This window comes from Diadema antillarum, unplaced genomic scaffold (assembly GCF_040938485.1).
Source record: "Diadema antillarum isolate AM-2024a unplaced genomic scaffold, OU_Dant_1.0 seq00001549_RagTag, whole genome shotgun sequence".
Lineage (NCBI taxonomy): Eukaryota > Metazoa > Echinodermata > Echinoidea > Diadematoida > Diadematidae > Diadema > Diadema antillarum.
In genome coordinates this window covers 774,135-796,364 of record NW_027272278.1, presented here as the reverse complement: position 1 = coordinate 796,364, position 22,230 = coordinate 774,135, and the positions used below count along the sequence as shown (strand labels likewise).

Here is a 22,230-nt window from a genome sequence, read left to right as displayed (position 1 = left end):
ATTTCACCCAAAATCTAATCAACTAATTGCCCCATCATACTTCATACTTGGACCAAGTTTGGTAAAATTCCAGTAAACATTACTCAAGTTATCGCGTAAACGAAAGCGGACGGAATTACGTACAGACGTACAGACGTACGGACATACGTACAGACGTACAGACGTACAGACGTACGGACGTACGGACGGACGGACAACCCAAAAACATAATGCCTCCGGCACCACTTCGTGGCGGAGGCATAAAAAGACATGCTCCAGCCAGCTCATGCAATGTCATGCACGATGTTGACCCATGCGAAGCATGAAAGGTACAATTGTAGCCTCGTACAGACAATAATAATTGATGGCCTGGGTACAATATGCATGGAAAACTTTGGGTGCCTTGTCCTCACTTGGGGTACCTACTGCATCTAGAGAATTCTGTTATTTCCCTCCCATATCATGCAAAGAAATTGGCTAATCTGCCCAGACTTGCAAACAGACAAATGTCCCACAAAACAAACAAACAAACAAACAGACAAACATGCCACAGTGCCCTTCTATCATGAGGCACTCCATCTGAATCACAGTCAAATTCTAGTTGTCCATGTTCATGCATTGGGCATCTACAAGAATGACTTGGTCCTGTGGTACCAGTGATTCTGTGCATTACCTCCCCCCACCCTTCTTCACTACCAGGTTGCCAGGAGACACACCTGCTGCTTTGCTAGTGTGCACTTTCCATCTCTCCCTCAATCTTTCTCCCCATGTACCTCTCTTTCTCTCTCTGCCTTTCTCTCTTTCTCTCTATCTTTTCCTCTCTCATTTATTGTTCCTTTCTTTCTTCCTTTCTTTCTTTCTTTCTCATTTCCTTCTCCTCCTTCGATAACTCTCTTTTTGCTTTCTTCCCTTTCCTTCTTGCAGTTATTATAAACCTCGGTTTCACTTTTAATTGTCTTGTAATAAAATGGATCTGTACTAAATTCAATTAAACTATTAAAAATAAACTTGCATTTCTCTTTGCTGTAATGTTGCAACTTTACCGACAAATCTAATGAAAAGAAATGTTTTTATTTTCTTCTCTTTTTTTTCAGGTGCAATCATCTAGCCTGTCTCACACTTACAAACTGTATACAGGAAAGATACATTACATTTGTTTTTTCTTTCTTTCTTTTTTCTCCCAATTATAGCAATGCATGTATACTATGCATCATTGAAAAAAAAAAAGAAAGAAAGAAAATGGAAGAGCCTCACTGTGTAAATTTGGTTTCTGTTTATTCCAGAATGCATACAAGTGGTGAAAGTATTCACAGTTTATACCAAGGGAAAATATCATTCCCGCCAATGTTTTCCCTCCATGTTTGCTGTCCCTTTAATACTGCACGAAATTATACAGTTTGGTATATTCACAGAAAGCAAGCTCTAGAAATGTCATGAATGGATGTATCAAATTGTTACGGCATACTAGCTCTGTGGTGTGGCTTCTCTTCTTTAAAGCAACACTCCGTTCAGAAATTTCAGTCTCTGAGAATGGGCATCTAAAAGATGATAATTGCACATAAAGAGAGAGTGTATTTCTATCCAGTTCTCTACCTAACTATGCATGTATTAAAGTCTGTACACTAAAATCTGTGGAGTGTTTTTACAAGATCAAGCTACACACAGACCACACACTATCTATAGAATGAGCTTTGAAATACATTGGATGGAAATGGAAAGAGAGAATTACTGCGCTTAAGGAAGAATTCTGCGCCAAATGGAAATACTTTATTGCTACCAGTGTCTGTGAATGGGAGCGACAGTCATGAAGCACACTGGTCATGAAAGGGTAATTGATAGCTATGGCATACAACAGTATAACATTAACCCGTTGAGGACAGACTAGGACCCCGTTTACAGTGCAGGGCCGGGCTGAGCCTGGACCGAGCACAATTTTGTCCGTTTACAGTGCCGGGCTCGATCGGCCCGGGCTTTTAATTCAAACCTTTCAATATTTCGTTGTAGTGGGGCTCTGCTTGTAAACAAATGACTACTGTAAAACATGATATATTCGCGGCATGAATTTTTCCTTTTTTGCGGCATGAAATTTTCACGACCTGCCACTGGCATTCAATGCATATAGTGTAGACAAGAACTTTCACGTGCATTTTGATTTCGCGAATCTTGGCGCTCGCGAAATTCGCGAAATTAAAATGCACACGAACATTCCTCGTTTTACAGTATCATTGGGAGCGCGCCGGTCGCAATTTGGTAACGCATTTGGTCCAGTGCGCGTTTACAGTGAGAAAAGGCCTGACTCGGCCGCAGCGGAGCCCGGCCTTTTTTCACTGTAAACGGGGTCTGATTTTACTACAACATGCATTTCCCATAGCCAGCTGCCCTAGTATACTTGGGACTCATCCTCAATGGGTTAAACATGGCCGCTCATCATGCTGAAGTGGTCAGGCCCAAATTAAAATCCCCTTTATTCATATTTTCTCCTTAGAATATGTTTGGCTACGTTGTAGAGTGACATATTTTGATACTATGAATATTGATGCTTGAATCAACATATGTGACCCGCCACAACAAAAGGATCCTAAAGTCGCTGACGGGTGAGCCGAGAAAATCGAGTTTGAAGTCAGATCACCAAAATCTGTCAAAACGTTCGGGTTCTGTTTTTACATAATTTTGTAGTCTAATTTATCTTCTATCATCTGCCGAAATTTCGAAGCTAAATGATCAAAGGAAAGGCCTGAAAATAGCATTTTTCTGGGCCATGCTTGGCTCGCCCGTCAGCGACTGTAGGATCCTTTTGTTGTAGCTGGTCACATATTATAAAATGGACTTAATTTCCCTTTGAAATTTCTAACAGATGGTCTGTCAGCATCAGCTGCAAAACACTACGGTGTTGTATCAATATCGAAAGTAGACAATGAAAGTCACATACATTGTCATGATATCATGGGGGGGGGGGGGGAGAGGAGGAGGAGTTCTAGAGACTGACATTTCTTGTTAATGAGGAAATCAGTCCCAAAAGACGCTGTAAAGGATTACTTTAAGGAGTAGTAGGGATTACGTAATCTTTGCCATCTTCCCAAACACAAGGTAAATGTGGTCTCCTTGTGGTACTGTATTTTATACTCAAGTTTATAAAGAAGGTAAGTTTATAGGAGGTTGATACAAGTTTACAAAAGGTTAATCTACAATATCTATGAGAAGCTATTGCCGTGTTACAATCGAGAGAAACCACTTGTACTGTTTGCCTCTAAAAGTAATGACTGAAAGCATATTCAAAGTATATCATGTTCATTTTTTTTTTTTTTTTTTTTTTTTGGGGGGGGGGGGGGGCTATGGGGTGTAAGTTGAGATATGAGGGGAAGGGGCAAAGAGAAGGATTTTTTTCACATTTTTTAGCTATCCATGTCTACTTTAGTCAGTGAATGATGAAAGGATGTCCAGAAAAATGAGATAAGCCTGAAGATGATGAAATGAGACAGGAACGCGGCTGACACACAGTTGGTAATGTTGACAGATAGGCCTACATACACTATAGAGCCCAACAGAGCGAATACCGTGCAACCAGAAATACTTGCTTGCTTGAATTGAAACTTTTAAAAATTTCACGAGGAGCCATGGTGAACAAAATAAAAATGCACCCAAAAATTTTTGTTCATTGTTTGCTTGTTTGTTTTTCTTTTCTTTTTTTTTTTCTCCTACACAATGCACTAGATGTCGGGGAGGGGGGGGGGGGGCAACTCATTAAAGTTTCACGCCACAAAAAAGGCTGTTGTTTGAGATTTGGGAAAGTTTCAAGCTGCGAATGTTTCTGGTTTTACAGTATGCAATACGATATCCCTTGCTACCAAATGAAGTACGGCTCAAGATAGCACGGAAGCACCGTGTGCAATTGAGGGGGTCGGTGCAATATAGTGCTAACCCACACAATAGTCATTTTGAGATAATCGCTGTTGAATGTTTGAAAAGTCCATACATTGTACATGTATCAATAAAACATGAATGCATGCATTTTTTACCATCTTATTGGTTGAATTCAAATATGATATTTTCACGGAGGTTAGTGTGAAGGATATGGATTATGAAAATGCATGTAACTCAATTTTGACAAAAGTGTGGGTTAGCACTATATTGCACTGACCCCCTCAATTATTAGACTAGAATTACTAGTCAATTGTTGAAGCATTTACTTTGCTTAACAGTGTGGAAGATACACATACATGTAGCGTCATGAAGAGGCATAAATAAGGGTATCTTTTGAGCAGGAGAAAGGATTTGCTGAAAATCAAAGATGGAAAGTAAGAGGTTAAAAGATCACGATGCAGTGGTGCAGTCTTACTTATTGCTCTGCGGGTCGTCGGAAATCTGGCGCGAATATCTGTCACAGAAAGCAGGTGCAATATAGCTGCTAAACACTCGTGTTTCACATTTAGGGCAAACATGAATCCAAAGCCATCCCCAAACCAAATTAAACACACTACAGATACACACGTACGTAGATAAAGTTACACCAGTGTAGCTCATTATCTATCATATCATTAGAGCCAGTGTACTGATCTCCACATGTAAAAAAATCACTTCCTTTCTTCTTTCTTTTTTTTTTCTTTCCGCAAACATGCCTTCTACCAAATAAAAACACAAAATAAAACCAACAAATAGAAATATTACTATCAATTCAATCTTATGCTTTGACACTTCAGATTCAGATAAGATTATCACTTCAGAAATACCAAAACAATGGCAACCAGCACGGTGGAAAAAACAAACAAACAAACAAAAAACAAGACAAAACAAAACAGAACGCACATTGTTATGCCTACTGGAGATTTACATAACTGTACTGGCTGTATTGTACCTCTATGACTAAGACAGTCTACAACTGTAGCTGTGTGAATTCATCAATATGCAAACTTGTTTATCAATATTGCAATGAAAAGTAGGCATTTTTTACATGATTCACAGTATGCCAAATGTTCATTGCAACTCTCAAGATAAGTGGATTTCCCTCAAATTATGGAGCACCAGTATACAGAATATTCTGTCATTACTTATCATGTACACACCACTTGTACATTTGTACATTTTAGGGATTTATGACAGACAGTCTTGCAAAAATTGTCAAGCTGGGCCTGCAGGAGATCGCCTTATGACGAAATATAAAATCAAATTAGTATGAAATATGTTATAAAAGTAACAAACAAAAGAATAGGTTTTCTTACCTTAAAAGAAACACAATGAGACAAAACAAGACAACAGAATGGACACACATAGAAAAACAAAAATAAATCGAGAAGAAATGTCTCTGGTGCATATATAAGCAGACATATGAAGGATGACACAACATTTGCTCCTGAAACATGAAGAGTTTGTTTGCAAAAACGGATAAGTCCATATTTGCCAAATGGAGATATTTGCGATTAAAGGTCAAGAAAAATAAAGAGAATAATAAGAATTTTATTGCTTCTTTTGACCATAACTTCAAAAATGTACCTTCACATGTAGTGACCAATATAATCATTTTAAAGGTATTATTTTGTACCTTATGATAGAGACCCTACTTCAAAATCTTCAAAAATGGACTTATCGGTTTTTGCGAACACACTCTTCAATTACTCTGCTCTTATTATCTGCAAGGACTTGGGTATGGGTTTGGGTTGTGGTAGGGTTTTAGGTTTAGTTTGATGTGAGGATAAGGATTAGGATTAGGGTTATGCTTTGCTTTAAGGTAGAATTCATGCTTAGCTCCTTGAAAATTACACATTCCATCAATTTGATATTTCATGGGAGTAATTGCCACAGGAGCAAATGTCATGGAACCTACCCAGAGACTACTGCTGTGTACGATGAAAAATGTACATTCAAATGAGTGGTTAGGCACTTATTTTGTGGTTGAGAGCAGATATTATAGTGTGTCTGCATCCTTCCTCCATACTGCTGCACCAAGCATTAACAATGGGTTAATTTGACCAATGGGAGAGGGTAGGGGAGAGGAAGTGAGGAGAGAGGAGGGGAGGGGAGGAGGGGGCGTTGCCAAGAAGCTGGTGATAATCAATTGCTGCTGGATTGTCAACCACTCTCCAGAGTTCGCAGGGAAAATTGGCAAGTTGTTAGCTTACACCCATTAAATGCAAACACACCCACGTACACAATGACCCAGCTGAGCAAACCCCATTAAAGAAATTTAAAAAAAAATGCAAACACAAATATGAAGAGTTTGGCTGCAAAACGAGTTAACTCCATTTTTGTCAATTTGAGATATTTGCAAAGAATAGACTCATTAATCAGGGGATGGAGCTGCTGATGCATTTCTTGATTTTTTTCAGGTATTTTCTGTGAATGGTTGGAAATTGTTTCCAGCTCTGAGAGCACATTAATAATGGTTTACTGCTTTGCTTTTGCGAAGCTGTCTGCTCTTTAATATCATTACATTTGAATACATGCAACTGATTTGTTTTGTTTTTGTCTGACCCTTACTTCAAAATATGAAAATATGCTTTAATATACTGATACATTTTTAAAAATGATTTCATGGGGTGGAAAATCAAGGCAATATTTTTGGCATGGTGGCTTCAAACCATACACAGCCATTGAGAATCCCTCCCTCATACAGTGTAACATGGTTAGAAAGACAGAAAGAAAAAAAAAACATTCTCACAGCTGATAGATGAAAATCTGAGAAGGAAAGCAAACCTACTGCTAAGAGACCAGGCGGGTGTTTCATAAAGCTGTTCTTTATACTTACGAACAACTTATGAGCGACTGGTGATCAGTTCTTGTGCTGAATTATCAAAATTCTGGTAAGTATAGCACATCACAACTGATCACCAGTCACGCATAAGTTGTTCGTAACATTAAGAACAGCTATATGAAACATCTCCCCCCCCCCCACCCCACCACCATATCCAGTTGATTTCATTCATCCCTTGCAAAGTTTCTGCACCAGGGGGGCGTTTCATCAACGAGTTCGTCGGAGGTTTTCACCGACAAATTTGCCATCAGCCAATCAGACTCAAGGATTTCAGTAGCTTTTAACAGTTGTCAGTGTAAACCACTGACAAAAAGTTTCATGAAACGTTCCCCTGCTCTACTGTAGAGTCCAACACAGCCTGCCCAACACTTTATGAACCATGACCTTGAATCTACATCAGTTTGAAAATGCATGAACATGACTAGCACACCACACAAAAATAATTAGACTCTCATTCTTTATAGTCTTCGTCAAGTTGGACAAAATCTTATCAACTTGCATCCCATTAGAAGAAGAAGAAAAATAAAGAAAAAGATGATGAGAGAAGTAAGATTTAGCAGAGCAAGACCAAGGCAATAATGATGAAGAAGAAAATACGAGAGAAAGAACGCTATGGCCTAGTAAGAAGATTTAAAGTGAAAACATAGTTCTCAGAAGAGCTGAAAATCCATCTTCCACGATTTGGAATTTGCTTGGGATACATCGAAACGGTCTACCAAGAATCTTTGATCTGGCTGATGCGATTTGCTAGGATGATGGGCTGTTGTCAAGTACTATTACACGGTTTCGTATTCTGAGATCAAAAGTATAGAATAATTTCAATCGTAGCACACGACTTTTATTCCAGAAGGGCCCTCTCCCCATTCAGTATTGTGGGTATAATGTTTCCTGATGATCAACCTTGGCCTAGCTATAGTATTTTCCAAATAGATCAATTGAATGCGATTCACTCGAGCGGGTAGACCAGTGAGTGCAGCTGTTGCCAAATTTATTGATAATCGATAATCGACTCTAAAAAATTACGCAGCGACCCTGATCAGGTATTCTCTCAGATTGTCGTATTTCTAGTGAATCTATTTTTTTTTTTTGGGGGGGGGGGGATATTTTGCATATTTATCATTACCCTACTGACATCATGGTAAAAAGCTATTTCACTCATTTCTTAATATGCATATTTGTGTAAATTTTTGAGTAAACAGAACTATGTTTTCACTTTGAATCATTCACGCCCCACGACCAGCAGTATGCTCACCTGGGGATGGCCGGGATGGGTGTGCCATCAGCATCCACGAAGTCTCCGCCCGCGTTGAGGACCCACCGGTGGTGGAGGGACAGCAGGGCGTGTCTGGCGGTGGTGGGGTTATCCTTCTCTGACTTTGTGCTGTTCTTGAGGGGCGAGAACTCGTCCTCGCGGAGCACCTCAAAGACGGCAAAATTACTACACATAAAAAACAAACAAACAATTACTAGCTAGATCGATATCATGCATCAAATATTTCTGCGGACCACAGGGAATAATTTTCCTAGTATTACATTGCATTGTACCATGCATATTTCATACTACTGCTACCCAAACTACACATATTTTGTATAGCAGGTGAATTCCATTGAAGCGTACAGAATACCATTTGAAATATCATTCATTAGCTGTAATTGCTAATCAAATTTGAGTTGAGAAATTATCCCCAGAACAAGAAACATTTCCACGATGATAGAGTCAAAGATAGCCAACCTTGCCTTATCTAATTACTGTACTCACCTTCTATCTACCACTGCCTGTCCATAATGATTACGTTCAAGCATCCACCATAAATCAGATAGAAAAGAAATGGTATTTTGCCACCAATGCTGCCTACCAAAAGTGACAGAAATTCTAACCCTAAGTGTCTCTTATATAAATGGAAGATTTTCCTGCCTGTACCCACTAGCAAAACTGGAGATTCTTGATCCCTGGCAAAGAGAGGGTTAAAGGGATTGTATAGTTTTGGTTGAGACCTAATTTCAAGTTTCTAACATTTTTTGGTGCGATAATGTGAAACCTCTTTTAAATATGAAATATGAAATATCATGTGATTCCATGAGGAATTTCAACGTTTATTTGATAAAAATTGGTTTTGAAATGGCCGAGATATCCCAAACAGACCGACTCTGATACAGTGTGGGACCCACACTTTATTACGACTGCTTTCTTTTTATACTTTGTTTTTGGATGTTTCAGTCATTCCAAACCCGATTTTCATCAAATAAACTTTGAATTCCTCTTAAAATGGTATGTTCTGTACTATCTCATATGTGTTTTCTTGGTATCTCGCAAAAAGTTAAAAGCCTAATTCTCATCTCCACCAATACTGTACTATCCCTTTAAACAGAGTGACTTGGAAGAACTCACTTTGAGAACTTGAAGACATCAAAGACAAACTTCTCCATCTTTATGCCGTTGGGTTTCTCCGGCACCACGCGCTTGCCCTCCCCGTTGATGAATGGAATCTTCTTCTTGGCCACGTGGTGCTGCAATCTCGACTCGTTCTCACTGGACAAAGGGATGAAAGAGGAAAAACTGTCACTAGAATCAAAGATTTTGTTCAACCGCATATGGCGAGATAAATTTGCTGGAAGCTCTCTTTTACTATCAGGTCTTCTGTCTAGCTCTCTAGTTATCTGTCTATCTCTATGTTTATCTATCAATCTAATTATCTATCCCCGTCTGCATATTGGTCTATAGATCTGATCTATCCATCTTCCTGCATATCTATCTATCTGTGAACATAAATATCTATCATTTGATCGACCCATTAAGCCATCTATACATTTGATATCTTTTGCCTGTGCAGCATGTGCACATAAATGTGTATTTACCTAGTATATATCTTTCTGTTTTTTATCTATATCTCCGTACCTACTCAGTATTAGCAAACACAACTGTACACTGCAAACTCATGTCATCAAACAAGACAACTTATAAAATTGAAAAAGATACTCAAAACGACTGTTTCAGGATGGTCAGAACATGACACTTTTTCAAGACACTGCAAAAGCCTTCAAAGATATCATCAAACTATTACCTCAACAACTGCTTTTTATGACAGTTTCTGATCATCAAACAAGCCAAGACAGCAACAAAGTTAAAAATGACAAGTCTGTCCGCTTAAAAGCAGAAAACTAGTGTGTCAGAAAGCATGAGATACAATTTTAGTAGGGAAAGCTGTGCTCTTACTTGACGACGCTGCGCAGGAAATCTGTCGTGAAGAAATGATTGCAGATGTTTCCGGCACTGAACATCAGTCGGCCATCCTCATTCCTCTTCTCAGCCGTGGACAGCGTGATCTCGCTGTACTCCACCACCTCGTACTGACCGTCCAGCCGGCAGACCACTCCGACCGGCTCCGTTGGGTAGGCCTTCTCCACCACCTGCATGAATGGATCAAGTTTGGGGGAGTGGTGGAAGGGGGAGGGGGAGTGAGTCGTACAATGTTAACACCAAATTCAATACTTAAAGGGGAAGGCTAGTAACTGATCAGTGGGAATCAGTGGAAATGCTGGGAGATGATTGTTCCAATCCTTATGGGATTCATTCAAGAGATCATTGTATATCTATTGTTGTGTGAAAATGATTTGCTTCAGAATGGTCTCATATTCAAGTAATGTGCAGTTTAATGCTTCCAGGTTAGCGTCCCTGGTCAGTGACGGAGCATTAATCTGCACATTACTTGAATATGAGACCGTTCTGAAGGAAGTCATTTTCACACAACAATACTGTAGATATACAATGAACTCTTGAATGAATCCCATAAGGATTGGAACAATCATCTCCCAGCATTTCCACTGATTCCCACTGATCAGTTACTAGCCTTCCCCTTTAAAATGACTGTACATAAATCAAGCACATTTTGATGTCTGCTCACCTACGATATGTATGTTTGTGTGTGTGTGTGTGCGTGTATTTTGGGTAGGCAAAGAATAGCACCACTGCAACATTTACGGTAATCATCTGAGCTTTATCTCCAACAAGGACAACAATGTAATTTGCATTGACATACCTCAGGAATTCAAATGCAACATACTACAACCAGAAAGGATTGTGATCAGCATCATTACCCCACTTCTATCTCTATCTCTTTGAGTAGTAGTAGTTTCCATATTCAAACCATAGTTTACATACCAAAGTGCATCACACATCAGGGAATAATTTTCGAACTCAAATTTGATTAGCAATTTCAGCTGATGAACAATATTTCACATGGTATCCTGTACACTTCTATGGAAGAAAACTGCTATACAAAAGTTAGTTTGTGTAGCAGTGGTGTAAAAATGCATAGCAAATTGCGATGCGATACCAGGAAAATTATTCCCTGCACATACAGCACTGTAAAACCAAACAGTTCTGTAATAGTTTTTGTCTACACAGGGGATGGCACATGGAATCCATCAAAAGTTTTAGCCAATTCTAATGAATTATATTTCATTTCAAAGTAGGCAATCTCTTCTTATCAGAATTTGATCCAGACAAGATAAATCTCCTGCATGCAGGGGTGTTAGAGTACATGGCATTTTCAGAAAAAATTCTGAAACTTTAAAATATGAAAAAAACTTAGTCTGAAGTGCATTCAAACTGTGAACATATCAATCCATTTGAATTGACAATGGTCCGAATGGTTTGGGCAGAGTAAAAAAATCTGAAATCAGATTAAGCCGTTGAGGACGAGTCCAGAGTATACTTGGGCAAGCATCTATGGGAATTTCGTGTTGAAGCAAAATCAAACCGTCCTCAACGGGTTAACATTTGAACCCTCACTTTCATGTGCATGGTAACTTTGCTTTGTATTGTTTTACTTTGTTTTGTTTTGTTTTTGTTTGTATTTTCTATTTTGTTGTACGATCTTGGGTCACAAGCGGCTCCGCCCTACTGGAGCACCCACCTTGGCTCCACAGTTGGCGCCCTTCGCGATGCAGAATCCGACGAAGGCAGGGTCAGCCATCTTGACCAGGATGTTGTCCACGCAGTAGACGTGGACGTACTGCACGCCCCGCCTGTCCATGTCCTCCAGAATCTTGCAGTTACCCAGCGCCCGGTAGAGGCCTCCGTTTCCGTCTAGCCACACAAAGAGAAAGAAATTATTAAAGCACTCTGAGAGTGCAGGCCTCCGCCAAGCCAACAACTAGAACCATCCGTACACACATGAAATTTCCCAATATAGAAGCCTGCTGTATTAATATATCAGCCACTTCAAACTGCGCAACACCTTGCCTGAGTAGAATATGCACTTAGTGTGCATTTGTAAACCTCCAGTATGCACAGCTAGAAGTCCCAAGTTCAGTGACCTTACAAGTACGTACATACGTAAAAAGAGCAAAAATCCTTCAAATATCCTTAAAAATTCCTGGGTCACTACAAAAGTTGAACCATCTGTTTCTAGAGTAATCATCCACTTTTCCTGCAAGTTTCATTCTAATCTGTTCACAACTTTTGGAGTTATTTTGCAAACATTTATATCTGTCTATCTATGTAAGCACCTATCTACCTAATAATCAATCTATTTATCTACACTGTATCTATTCTATCTATTTTTCTAATACCCTATCTTCCTATGATCTATTTATCTCCCTATCTATCTACTTATTTATTTTTCTATCAAAAATATTTTCTCTTTCTCTCTATTATCAGCAGAACACACCAGTGATAGTTTTGAGAAAATCAGACAATTTGTTCAAAAGATATGCCGTTTATAAAGTTTTTGCACAGGGTACAGTTACTGCTGGATGATGAGACTACTACAGTTTATGATGTGACATTTGTATTAAAGGAAATTGGGAGAATTCCACAAACTTTAATTTTTTGGAAAAAAAAAATCCCTCAACTCATGACTGACATGCATGTACAGTTCATGTTAGGGAAATATTATTTCCCCTGCCTTCTGAATGAGGCAAGTCAAGCACTCTATTATTATGCAAGAAAAGTGAGAATATATTGAATTTGCTTTTATGCTTTCCTATATATCATGTTCTATCCATGTGACATCACAAGCTGGAGTCGTCTTCTCGTCCAGTAATGGCAGCAATGAAACTTCAAAAATTCTTTTAATAGCTTTTAAATAGGTTGTCCAATTTTCCTCAAACTTTCACTGATGTGATATTGCTGCACACTCTCAATCCTATAGCATGTACGAAGGCGGACTTGTCCTTTGATAATCCCACTATGTTAGATTCAAACAGGTGGTTCCAACCTACCCGGTGCCCGGGCTATCTTCCACTTCTGATCGAGGATGATCTTGCCTTCGAAGGAGACACAGGGAAGCATCTCCTGTTCAAAGAGGACTAGGTCAGCCTCATCGATACCAAAGTGGTTGTGACTCTTAAAGAAGTCTCTGGTGGGCTCCTTCGTGTGCTCACTGGTCATTATGTACCTTTACAGAATAAAATAACAAGATGGTGATGACATAATAGTAAATACTTGAAATGGATGATGATGGTGAAATAATACAGGAATGCAATTATCTATAGTAACAATGACAATGATAGTAATACAGGGTGGTCCACGAGGGGTTTCAGCATGTCGCTGCAACATGCTCAAATTCTTGTGCAACATCCTCAAAAAGCCAGCAGCATGCTATGCAACATCCTAAAGAATTCGCAACAAGCTCAAGAGAATATGTGTTCAAACATGTGAAAAACATGGGCAAGACAATAGAAACATCAAACTACCTGGTACTTAGATATTTGTGTGCAAAACATGAGAGAGAACATTGAAATGAAAGCAGCACCAAGAGAGATATGCTGCTAAATATTGCGTACTACAATGTGCTCGTGATGTGCGCTCCGCTTTGCAATATTCTCAGATTCTGAGCTTGCAACATGCTCAAATTCTAAGTTGTGGACCACCCTGGTAACAGATGATGACATGCAATGATGATAGTATTTGTACCACTACTGATGATTTAAATGATCATAACAAAAAATATTTAATAACAGTGATGATGACAACAATGAACTGTTAAGCAAGAAATCACAGCCGATGAAGTTGATTATAGTGCATATCTATACATACTCACACCTCACCACTTTTTTTAAAGGAACAAAGTAGCGATGGAGTGTAATATATTTGTATTAAAAACATCTGGTGCACAGATTTCCACTGTGAGAAACTGCAAAACACATATGGTTATCACTGGGTGAAAAGAGGAGACTATCTCAATAGAGGGAAAAAAACGAAAAAACCAACAGCCTAAAAAGCACGACCTTACACAAGTGTCTGTTTAAATCTTCCTATAAAACACAGTAAGCTTAAAATTGAAAATTGCAGCTCTTTGTCTGCTCAATGAAAACATTTTCATTGGATGCTTTTGATATAAGATACTACATTATTGTATGGTATGTGTTTATGTGTACAGTGTATTTGTTCTTGTTTCAATATGGGAGGGTGGGGGAAGAGCAATCTTTTAACAGTAACAACGGAACTATTCAACCGTGAATTGTGCACAACAGGGCTGCATGGGATTTTGAGATCTATTGTTGGACAACTGTCATATCATAGAAAATCTCTGCAGCACAACAATGTTTGCATTTCTGGCCGGTGCACGCACAAATTATATAAAAGTCTGTGTTTGCAGTGTATTGCCTGGGTGTGTACTCAGGTTAGACACGCACGAGTCAATTCAGTGAAGAGCCAACTGTGCATTTCTATAATACTGCTCATTGTTATTCCTCTGCCATGTATGGTATTAGAACCACACCCAGCACTGTGACGTACAAGAGACTAGCCCATATTCAAAACAATGCTTCGCAATGGGGCAATACCACTATCACAAAGAGAAGAAGACGTTGTAGTGTCCAGTACAAACAAGATTTAAAGCTTTTTCTCCCATGCCCATATCCTGGTTATCATAATCTGCATTACCATGCTGTTAAAATATAACTACCCGTGTGGTGTACATTGTATATGAACAACTTCATTGCAAAACAGGTTTATGGGATTGTACATGGGTGGAAATGAGGATTGGGCTCTTAACTTTTTGCGAGATACCAAGAAACCACAATACACTTATTATGAAATGTTGGAGAGCATGGAGTACCATTCAAATTCAAATTTTATTCTCTGAAATCAGTTCTAAAATGACTGAGATACTAAATCAAAAAACAAAGTAAAACAAAACAATCCTTATGTTTGAAAAGGTGCGTCCCACCTTTTATAGTACCGTATTGCTTTGTTTTGGATATCTCAGCCATTTCAAAACAAATTTTCATCAAATGAACATTGAATTCCCCTTTGAACTACGGTACATGTTTTGTTTTTGTTTTTTTTATATACTCATGAGAGGTTTCTCATTACTGCATTTCATTGAAAAATGTTAGAAACCTGAAGTATGATCCCTTTTTAAAGCATATTCTTTGGAATAAAGTGAAAACATACACAGAGTTTAGGTACATAACCATGAAAGTCTCATTCCAACACCTCTAGAAGTACAACTGTAACTCAGCATTTTGACTTGTAAGTGAATTTTACAATCACTACATGGCTGAAAATTTCTCGTAAGACCTGGGCAATCTATCAACATAATTTATTCAAACTACTGTAATTTCATATTTTCTTCACTCTGCAGCCATTACTTTGTTCTGTGCATTAAAAAAAAAAGACAATTGAACCGGTTTAAAATAAATCATACAGCAGTTGAAGGCATGAAAAGAAAAATATTAAAAATGACTTTCACACGTGTACATGAAAAAAGAAAATGTTCAAAAGCATTGCTTTATAATAGTACAACGTGGTATATGTTTGACGGATATGAAGCAAAACACAATATTATATTTAACACAAAAGAGGGCGGTGGGACTGTTGAGCAATAGTGGATTTTCTACAGCAAAATGTGATGCAATTATTGCCAATGACAAGAAACATTATAAAACAAAACAAAACAACCGCAAGATCTGAGATCCCAACCAAGAAACATAAACAATGTTGGCCTGTTTTGCACAAAGTTTAAAAACAGAAAGGGTAGAAACACTTACAATTGTTAGCTGTAAAATTTGTTATCAATGTCGATGTTCTCCTATTCCATAAAACTGAATTGCACTGAATCTCCAGAAATACATTATACACTGTGTAAACTTATAACTAATATTAAAGGGGATGGCTAGTAACCGATCAGTGGGAATCAGTGGGAATGCTGAGGGATGATTGTTCCAATCCTTGGAGTACATTATATATCTACTGTTGTGTGAAAATTATTTGCTTCAGAACGGTCTGATATTCAAGTAATGTGCAGATTAATGCCCCGTCACTGACCAGGCACGCTAACCTGGAAACATTCTATTACACATTACTTGAATATATGAGACCATTCTGAAGCAAATAATTTTCACACAACAGTAGATAAATGAATCCCACAAGGATTGGAACAATCATCCTCCAGCATTCCCACTGATTCCCACTGATCAGTTACTAGCCATCCCCTTTACTAATAACCAATATTTCAATTAACTCATTGGTAAACCAAATCAGTTATCTAGAAGCATTGATATCAAAACTGACTTCATGTTGTTGCTTATTAACCCGTTGAGGACTGTTTGATTTGGCTACAACACGCATTTCCCATAGACGCCTGCCTGAGTATGACTCGTCCTCAACAGGTTAACACATGACTCTCTGCCAGCTTGTAACAGGTACGTACATCATTGTACGTAATTCATTTTGCAGTATACCATGCGCTGCTGATACAATCTGAAGTTGAAAATAGCCATCTAATTTTTATTATGCAATAAGGGTACGTATGGCATCTTTCAAGGAACCAGGGGCTGAACATTAATTTAATACAAATGTATGGATCCTACTGGTAGGGTCCATGGTTATAACAAGCTGAAAGTTCAGTCAGTTGAGAAATGCTGGAACATACAGGTACCTAACATGAACTCTTGCATGAGTCAGTGTATACAACGCTCCAGACTCTTCCTAAATACAATGTATGAAGGTAGGTTTCATGTATGGTATTCATGAGTATTATTTTGCCTCATGAAATGTCATATACTGTAAAACATGATATATTCGCGGCAAGAATTTTTCGCGAACTGGAGCCGACGGTCTTTTTTGCGGCATGAAATTTTCGCGAACTGCCACTGGCATTCAATGCATATAGCGTAGACAAGAACTTTCGCGTGCATTTTAATTTCGCGAATCTTGGCGCTCGCGAAATTCGCGAAATTAAAATGCACGCGAAAGTTCATCGTTTTACAGTATTAGTTTTCACATCTTTCAATAGCGCCTTCTAGAATCAGTTAACATGTGACCTGTGGCACAAAGGCAAGTACAGTGTATGCCAGTCTCCCATTGTTCTACACTATACATTTTCACTGAACCAAACACAAGGTCATTTATCTCAGCTTCCTGCCATTGCATTTGAGTCTTTCAGGGACTTATAGGCAGACTTTAACTTGTTTCCTACTATACAATAGATGTGTACAGCTGTACAACAGGGCTGCCAACTCTCACGCATTGAGCGTGAAGACTCACGCATTTTGGTCCTTTCTCACTCTAAAACTTTATTTCATTTGCATGCATTTCTATTGATCTCACTCATTTTGACTCCTAAATTATAGCACTGGCCTATGGGAGTCTCACTCTTTTAATAACTAGTTTCCAGTGTTGGCAGCCCTGGTGTACAAATCCCCATAGTACATTTGTAGGCTTTGTACAAGGCTTATTATCATTAAATTGGTGATGCAGCCAGGGAATGGCAAAGTACATTGAGTGGCCTGGTATCTCACAGGTATTATGACTGCATTCTTGTTTTTGATAAGTGTTGTAATTTGGAACCTACCCTGCATACAGAGTACACTGTACTTTTTACATAAAATCTTCACATGTGCATGTTAAAAATGCATAATCTCTATTAAAAATACAATGCAAGCATTAGTGCATCTTTAATATTTCTTATTGTATATGCTACCAATAGGAATTTAATTATCATGCCCAAACTCCAGGGAATGATTTCCCAACTCAAGTTTGAATCGATTAGCAATTTCAGCTGATAACAATGTTCAAATGATATCCTGTACACTTCTATGGAAGAAAGCTGCTACACAAATGATATTCTGTGTAGCAGTGGTATGAAAAATGCCTCTATAGCAAACTGAAGATGCAATAACAGCAAAGTCATTCCCTGGTACTTTCCTTTCTATCTATTTATTTATGTATTCATTTAGTTAGTTAGTTTATAGTTTAGTTAGTTAGGGAATAGTTAGTTATTCATTCATTTATATCTATTTTGGTTGTAAAGAGAACACACACACAGAAACAATGATTTAAACACAAGAAAATTCAAGAAATGACAGATTTTTAATAAAATATGGACTAGGAACTTCTCAAAAAATTGCAATGGTACAATGTATCTCTTCTTTCTTTTCTTTTTTTTTCTTTCTTTCATCAAAGTACACATATTTTCTTTATGTTTTGGGTGCTATCAAGCTTTAAAAATAAAGTGAATGGGCCACAAAAGTGAGGATGATCTCAGACAAGGAAGAGAAAAGTGTGGAGAAGGAGTTTGGGAGCTGGAAGGTTTGTTGGAGGAAGGAGGATGCCCTGAATCAGGTGAGGTGGCGTGATGACGGGAGAGAGGTTGCTGTTAGAGCGAGGTAAGCGTGTAGTAAACGTAAAGCATTTAACTCTTTATGTGCCATGGTGGAAACCCCCTGTGTGGCACGTTATTCCGAGACACGAAGGTAGTCATGCTTTGAGAAAGAATTGTTTTTCTAATTTGTATAACCTCTACATATTTCTGTTAGGATGGGCATAACAGGGGTCGCACTTAACTTTTTTTTTTAACTAGCCAGGCGGACTACTTAGAATCAAATTTGACACTGAAGCAATATTTTGGCTAGCCAGACGGACTAGTTACTTCAGAATTTTATGATTTTTAGCTAGTCCGACATGATTTTGGGTGGCCAATGGCCAGCGGACCATCGCCAATTTCGAACCCTGCATAATAGTAGGCAAAGTTCAAGAGGAATGCAAACTTTGTTTCGATATAAATTGTATGACGAATCTATTTTCAATTTCTCTTTCGAATGACCAGTTGCTACATTACTGTAAAGGCATGACTTTTGCACATTAAACCGTGACAGAAACTTAGAATATAACGAGCAAATCTAGTTGGGAACACCACTTGATAGTCAATCACCACATAGAATGCAAGCCGTTTATGAGAGGAACAAAAGCACGGAAAACGCTTTCATCGTGCCACGGGATTAGCAGTGATTAGCGATTTATCGATCGGTTTTGGCGGCTCTGTTTGTTGAGCAGAATATATGTGAAGTTGGCACGCCGTCGACTGAGCCGGACGTGCGAACGTGGCACATAAAGAGTTAAATACATGCTACGTACAACATATTGTAAGTATGGGGGGGGGGGAATCACCATGGAATGGTTCCTTTCTCTCCGGTCAGCTCAAGGGCCAGCTCCTGCAGCTTGAGGATGCGCTCCGCCTGCAGCTGGTACAGTGTCTTGCTCGATGGGAGCCCCACGTTGTACATACCCTTGGGGTACTTGACCCCCAGCCGGGTGCCCTGGCCACCAGCTAGCAGGAGCACCCCTACCTTCCCCTTGGAGATTTGCTTTAGCCCTGTGTGAGGGAATCGGTGGCATCACAGAAATTTGGTAGTTGATAAAACTAGCATAGTACAGAGAGCATCGAATTACGCAGAACATTATACACTAAATAACAATTAAACAGTAACAACAAACTGCTCTAAATGCATTTTAATGTGTGTACTACAGTTGTACGTACTAACAAATCACACATAATTATACTTTTGAAATACAAACAAACACTCATGCACACACACTCACACACACACACTCACACACACACACGTTTACACACAATCGTTCCACACACACCATCTCCAGCTCTGTTGTACTGAGCATCTGGTTCCACTTCCTGAAATATTTTGACAATCTACCATTTTATTTATATTTAAAGCCATTATCATAACAAGGAAAAATTTGTCCATACACCGTCAATCTCTTCAACAGGTGACAGCTATGATCTTTAACAACAGTGGGTACATATCTTGTATTAGAATGAAATAAAAATGCAATTTTAAATCAAAATTGTTTAGAAAGCTCAACTTGCCTTCCTTGTACCACTGGTCCAGATATTTCCCAGAGCGGGTGACTGACCCAAAGAGCTCGGACGGGATCGGCTCCATCCGGTCGTCCACCTTCTCCTTGTTGTCCATGTTCGACGTCGACGTCGAGAAAAACTGCAGCACCTCCGCCACGTAAGTGGCCTGGATGTCGTCGTACAGGGCCCGGCGCTGTTCGTCGTCGAGCTCGGGGTCGTCCCAGAACTGCAGGATGTGGTCCTGGCCCAGACTGGCCAGTTTCTGGCGAAGGGAGGTGACATCCATCTCGCACAATGCTATACCAGTAGGTTTCTGTTTGAATGCATAAAGAATGTTGCCATAACAACCATACATATAGAATGGTCAAAATGGAAAGTCCTCCCTGACATTACGTGTATGTTGCTTTGTATAAGTATTCCAGTGAAATTCTTTGGGGAACAATCAGACAAACACATGAAAAGTTATCTGATGATGTTTAGAGTGCAAGGCAAATTGGCTACTTTGTGTGATGTACAGTGCTATAGACCGTGCTGAGCAGATTCCAAAGCCTTCTTTTGTTTTAAAAGGAAAAAAAAATCATTAATTTTCACAAATATTTTTAAACATGCACAAAGCATGATCTACTCAGGAGAATATAAAAAAATGTATGACTGCATTAATAACAGGGTCAACTACAGTAGTTGATGTACGTTTGTACTTTAAAGCGTACAGCCAGCTTACAACTGAATCATGATGAGGATGTTTGAGAACATGTGGCAGTATGACAAAAACAGAATTCAAACATTTTTGTATATTATTTTGTTTTCCCTTTATATTTGACAGCAAATGACCTACATTGTAAAACAACATGAGACACAATGTTACAATGTACATGTACCGGTACCTGTTGTATACAGGAAAAGCATGTTAATACCAAGACAATGTTATCGTCAGGAAGTTAAGTTCGTGATAATAAACAATAAGCCCTATCACCTGTAGATCATGTTTTCGAAAACTTCCCCTTCTTGAATACAGTTTAGTGATCATGCCATGCACCAAATTTGTGCCAGACGAGAACACCATCTGTGCCAAAATGTCAATTTGTGAACTCCTCCAGATGTTCGTTGCGCAAATTAACTTTGTGTATGGTTAAGCACCGGAAATTGATCTCACATACACTTGTACAGTGCAGTTGAATTGAGTAAGGTCTACAAATGTAGTAAAAAAAAAAAAAAAAAAAATGGTACTGTTGGTTATGTGCTCTGGGTGGATGTGGACCAATTTAGGGTGGAATTTCTTTATCTGAAATGATTTAGATCTTGTATGGGGTATTATGGATTGTAAAGTACAATGTAAGGTTATGTATCATTGACCTCCAGCCAAATATGGTATCTGATGCACTTGGGCAAGTCCAAGATAAGGTCCCCTCAGAAGGCAAAATTTCATCTTTGCTCAATATTGACATGTTTGGTATCATTTTGAAGCTTATGAGTTGAAGTTTTGATTTCCATGGAGGAAAAAATGATATTATGTAAGTTTATTCAAATTTCAAGGGCTTCATTTGCATAAATGTGAAACACAGCGTTACATATGGGACATTTATAAAAATTCATATTAATTCAAAGGAAAGCAAATGATATGTAATTAATATGTGGACATAAGAAGTTCATCAAATAGTTTAACTTGGTATAAAAATTTAGGGATTATGCAAATGATTATGCAAATTAGCTCGTGTCCTATCATGAGATGTCCCATACGTAACAAATTGAGGTCATTTTTTTAGGTTTTTTCTGAAATTGCTAAGGATATTTTAATGCCCTTTTGGAAAGTTCTAATTTATTGTTTAGAGAAATTAAATACCATAGAAAAAAGAAAAAACAGTAAAAGAAATATATTCTATTAGGCATTGAAATAATGTTACGTATGGGACAAATGCGTTACGTATGGGACATCCTCATACATATTGCATGTAAATGCATGTAGCTAGCTTGGAAGGTCTCTCAGTACACAAATGGTAAATCATCCTGAAGAAAGCATCCCAGCATTGTAGCTACTTTTTGAGTTTTAGACACTTGAAACAATGCATGTACTTGACTGAACAATTTTCAGAAAGGGGGAGGGGAAAATGGCAAAATACAAAATGAAAAATCAGCATTAAAGGGATGGTATAGTTTTTGTAGAAATGGGGATTCAGTTTTCAACATTTAATGAGATGATTGGAAACCAATTATATGAATTACTAAAGAGCATACAATCCTAAGACTAGAGGAATTCAAAGTTTATGTGACGGAGATCCAATTTGAAATGGTTGTGATATATACAAAAAAAATATATAAAGTAAAATAATTCTTTTTTATTGCAAGTGATACACAAATTGTTCTTATTCAGTTTCAATAGTAGCCACGACAAAATTCATG

At 38.4% G+C, this 22,230-nt stretch overlaps 1 protein-coding gene across 1 annotated transcript in view; it reads right to left on the bottom strand.

Moving 5' to 3' along the window:
• Positions 1 to 22,230, bottom strand: part of LOC139710627 (UDP-N-acetylhexosamine pyrophosphorylase-like) — a 37,904-nt gene that overhangs the window by 8,782 nt on the left and 6,892 nt on the right. Inside the window, exons 2-9 of the mRNA XM_071622551.1 lie at positions 19,843 to 20,146; positions 19,125 to 19,329; positions 12,950 to 13,125; positions 11,641 to 11,813; positions 9,939 to 10,132; positions 9,114 to 9,254; positions 7,977 to 8,162; positions 4,316 to 4,354 (exon numbers count right to left, since the gene is read on the bottom strand). Coding sequence (XP_071478652.1) covers positions 4,316 to 4,354; positions 7,977 to 8,162; positions 9,114 to 9,254; positions 9,939 to 10,132; positions 11,641 to 11,813; positions 12,950 to 13,125; positions 19,125 to 19,329; positions 19,843 to 20,119 — 1,391 coding nt within the window. The 5' untranslated portion in view covers positions 20,120 to 20,146. The remainder of the gene's footprint in view (positions 1 to 4,315; positions 4,355 to 7,976; positions 8,163 to 9,113; positions 9,255 to 9,938; positions 10,133 to 11,640; positions 11,814 to 12,949; positions 13,126 to 19,124; positions 19,330 to 19,842; positions 20,147 to 22,230) is intronic.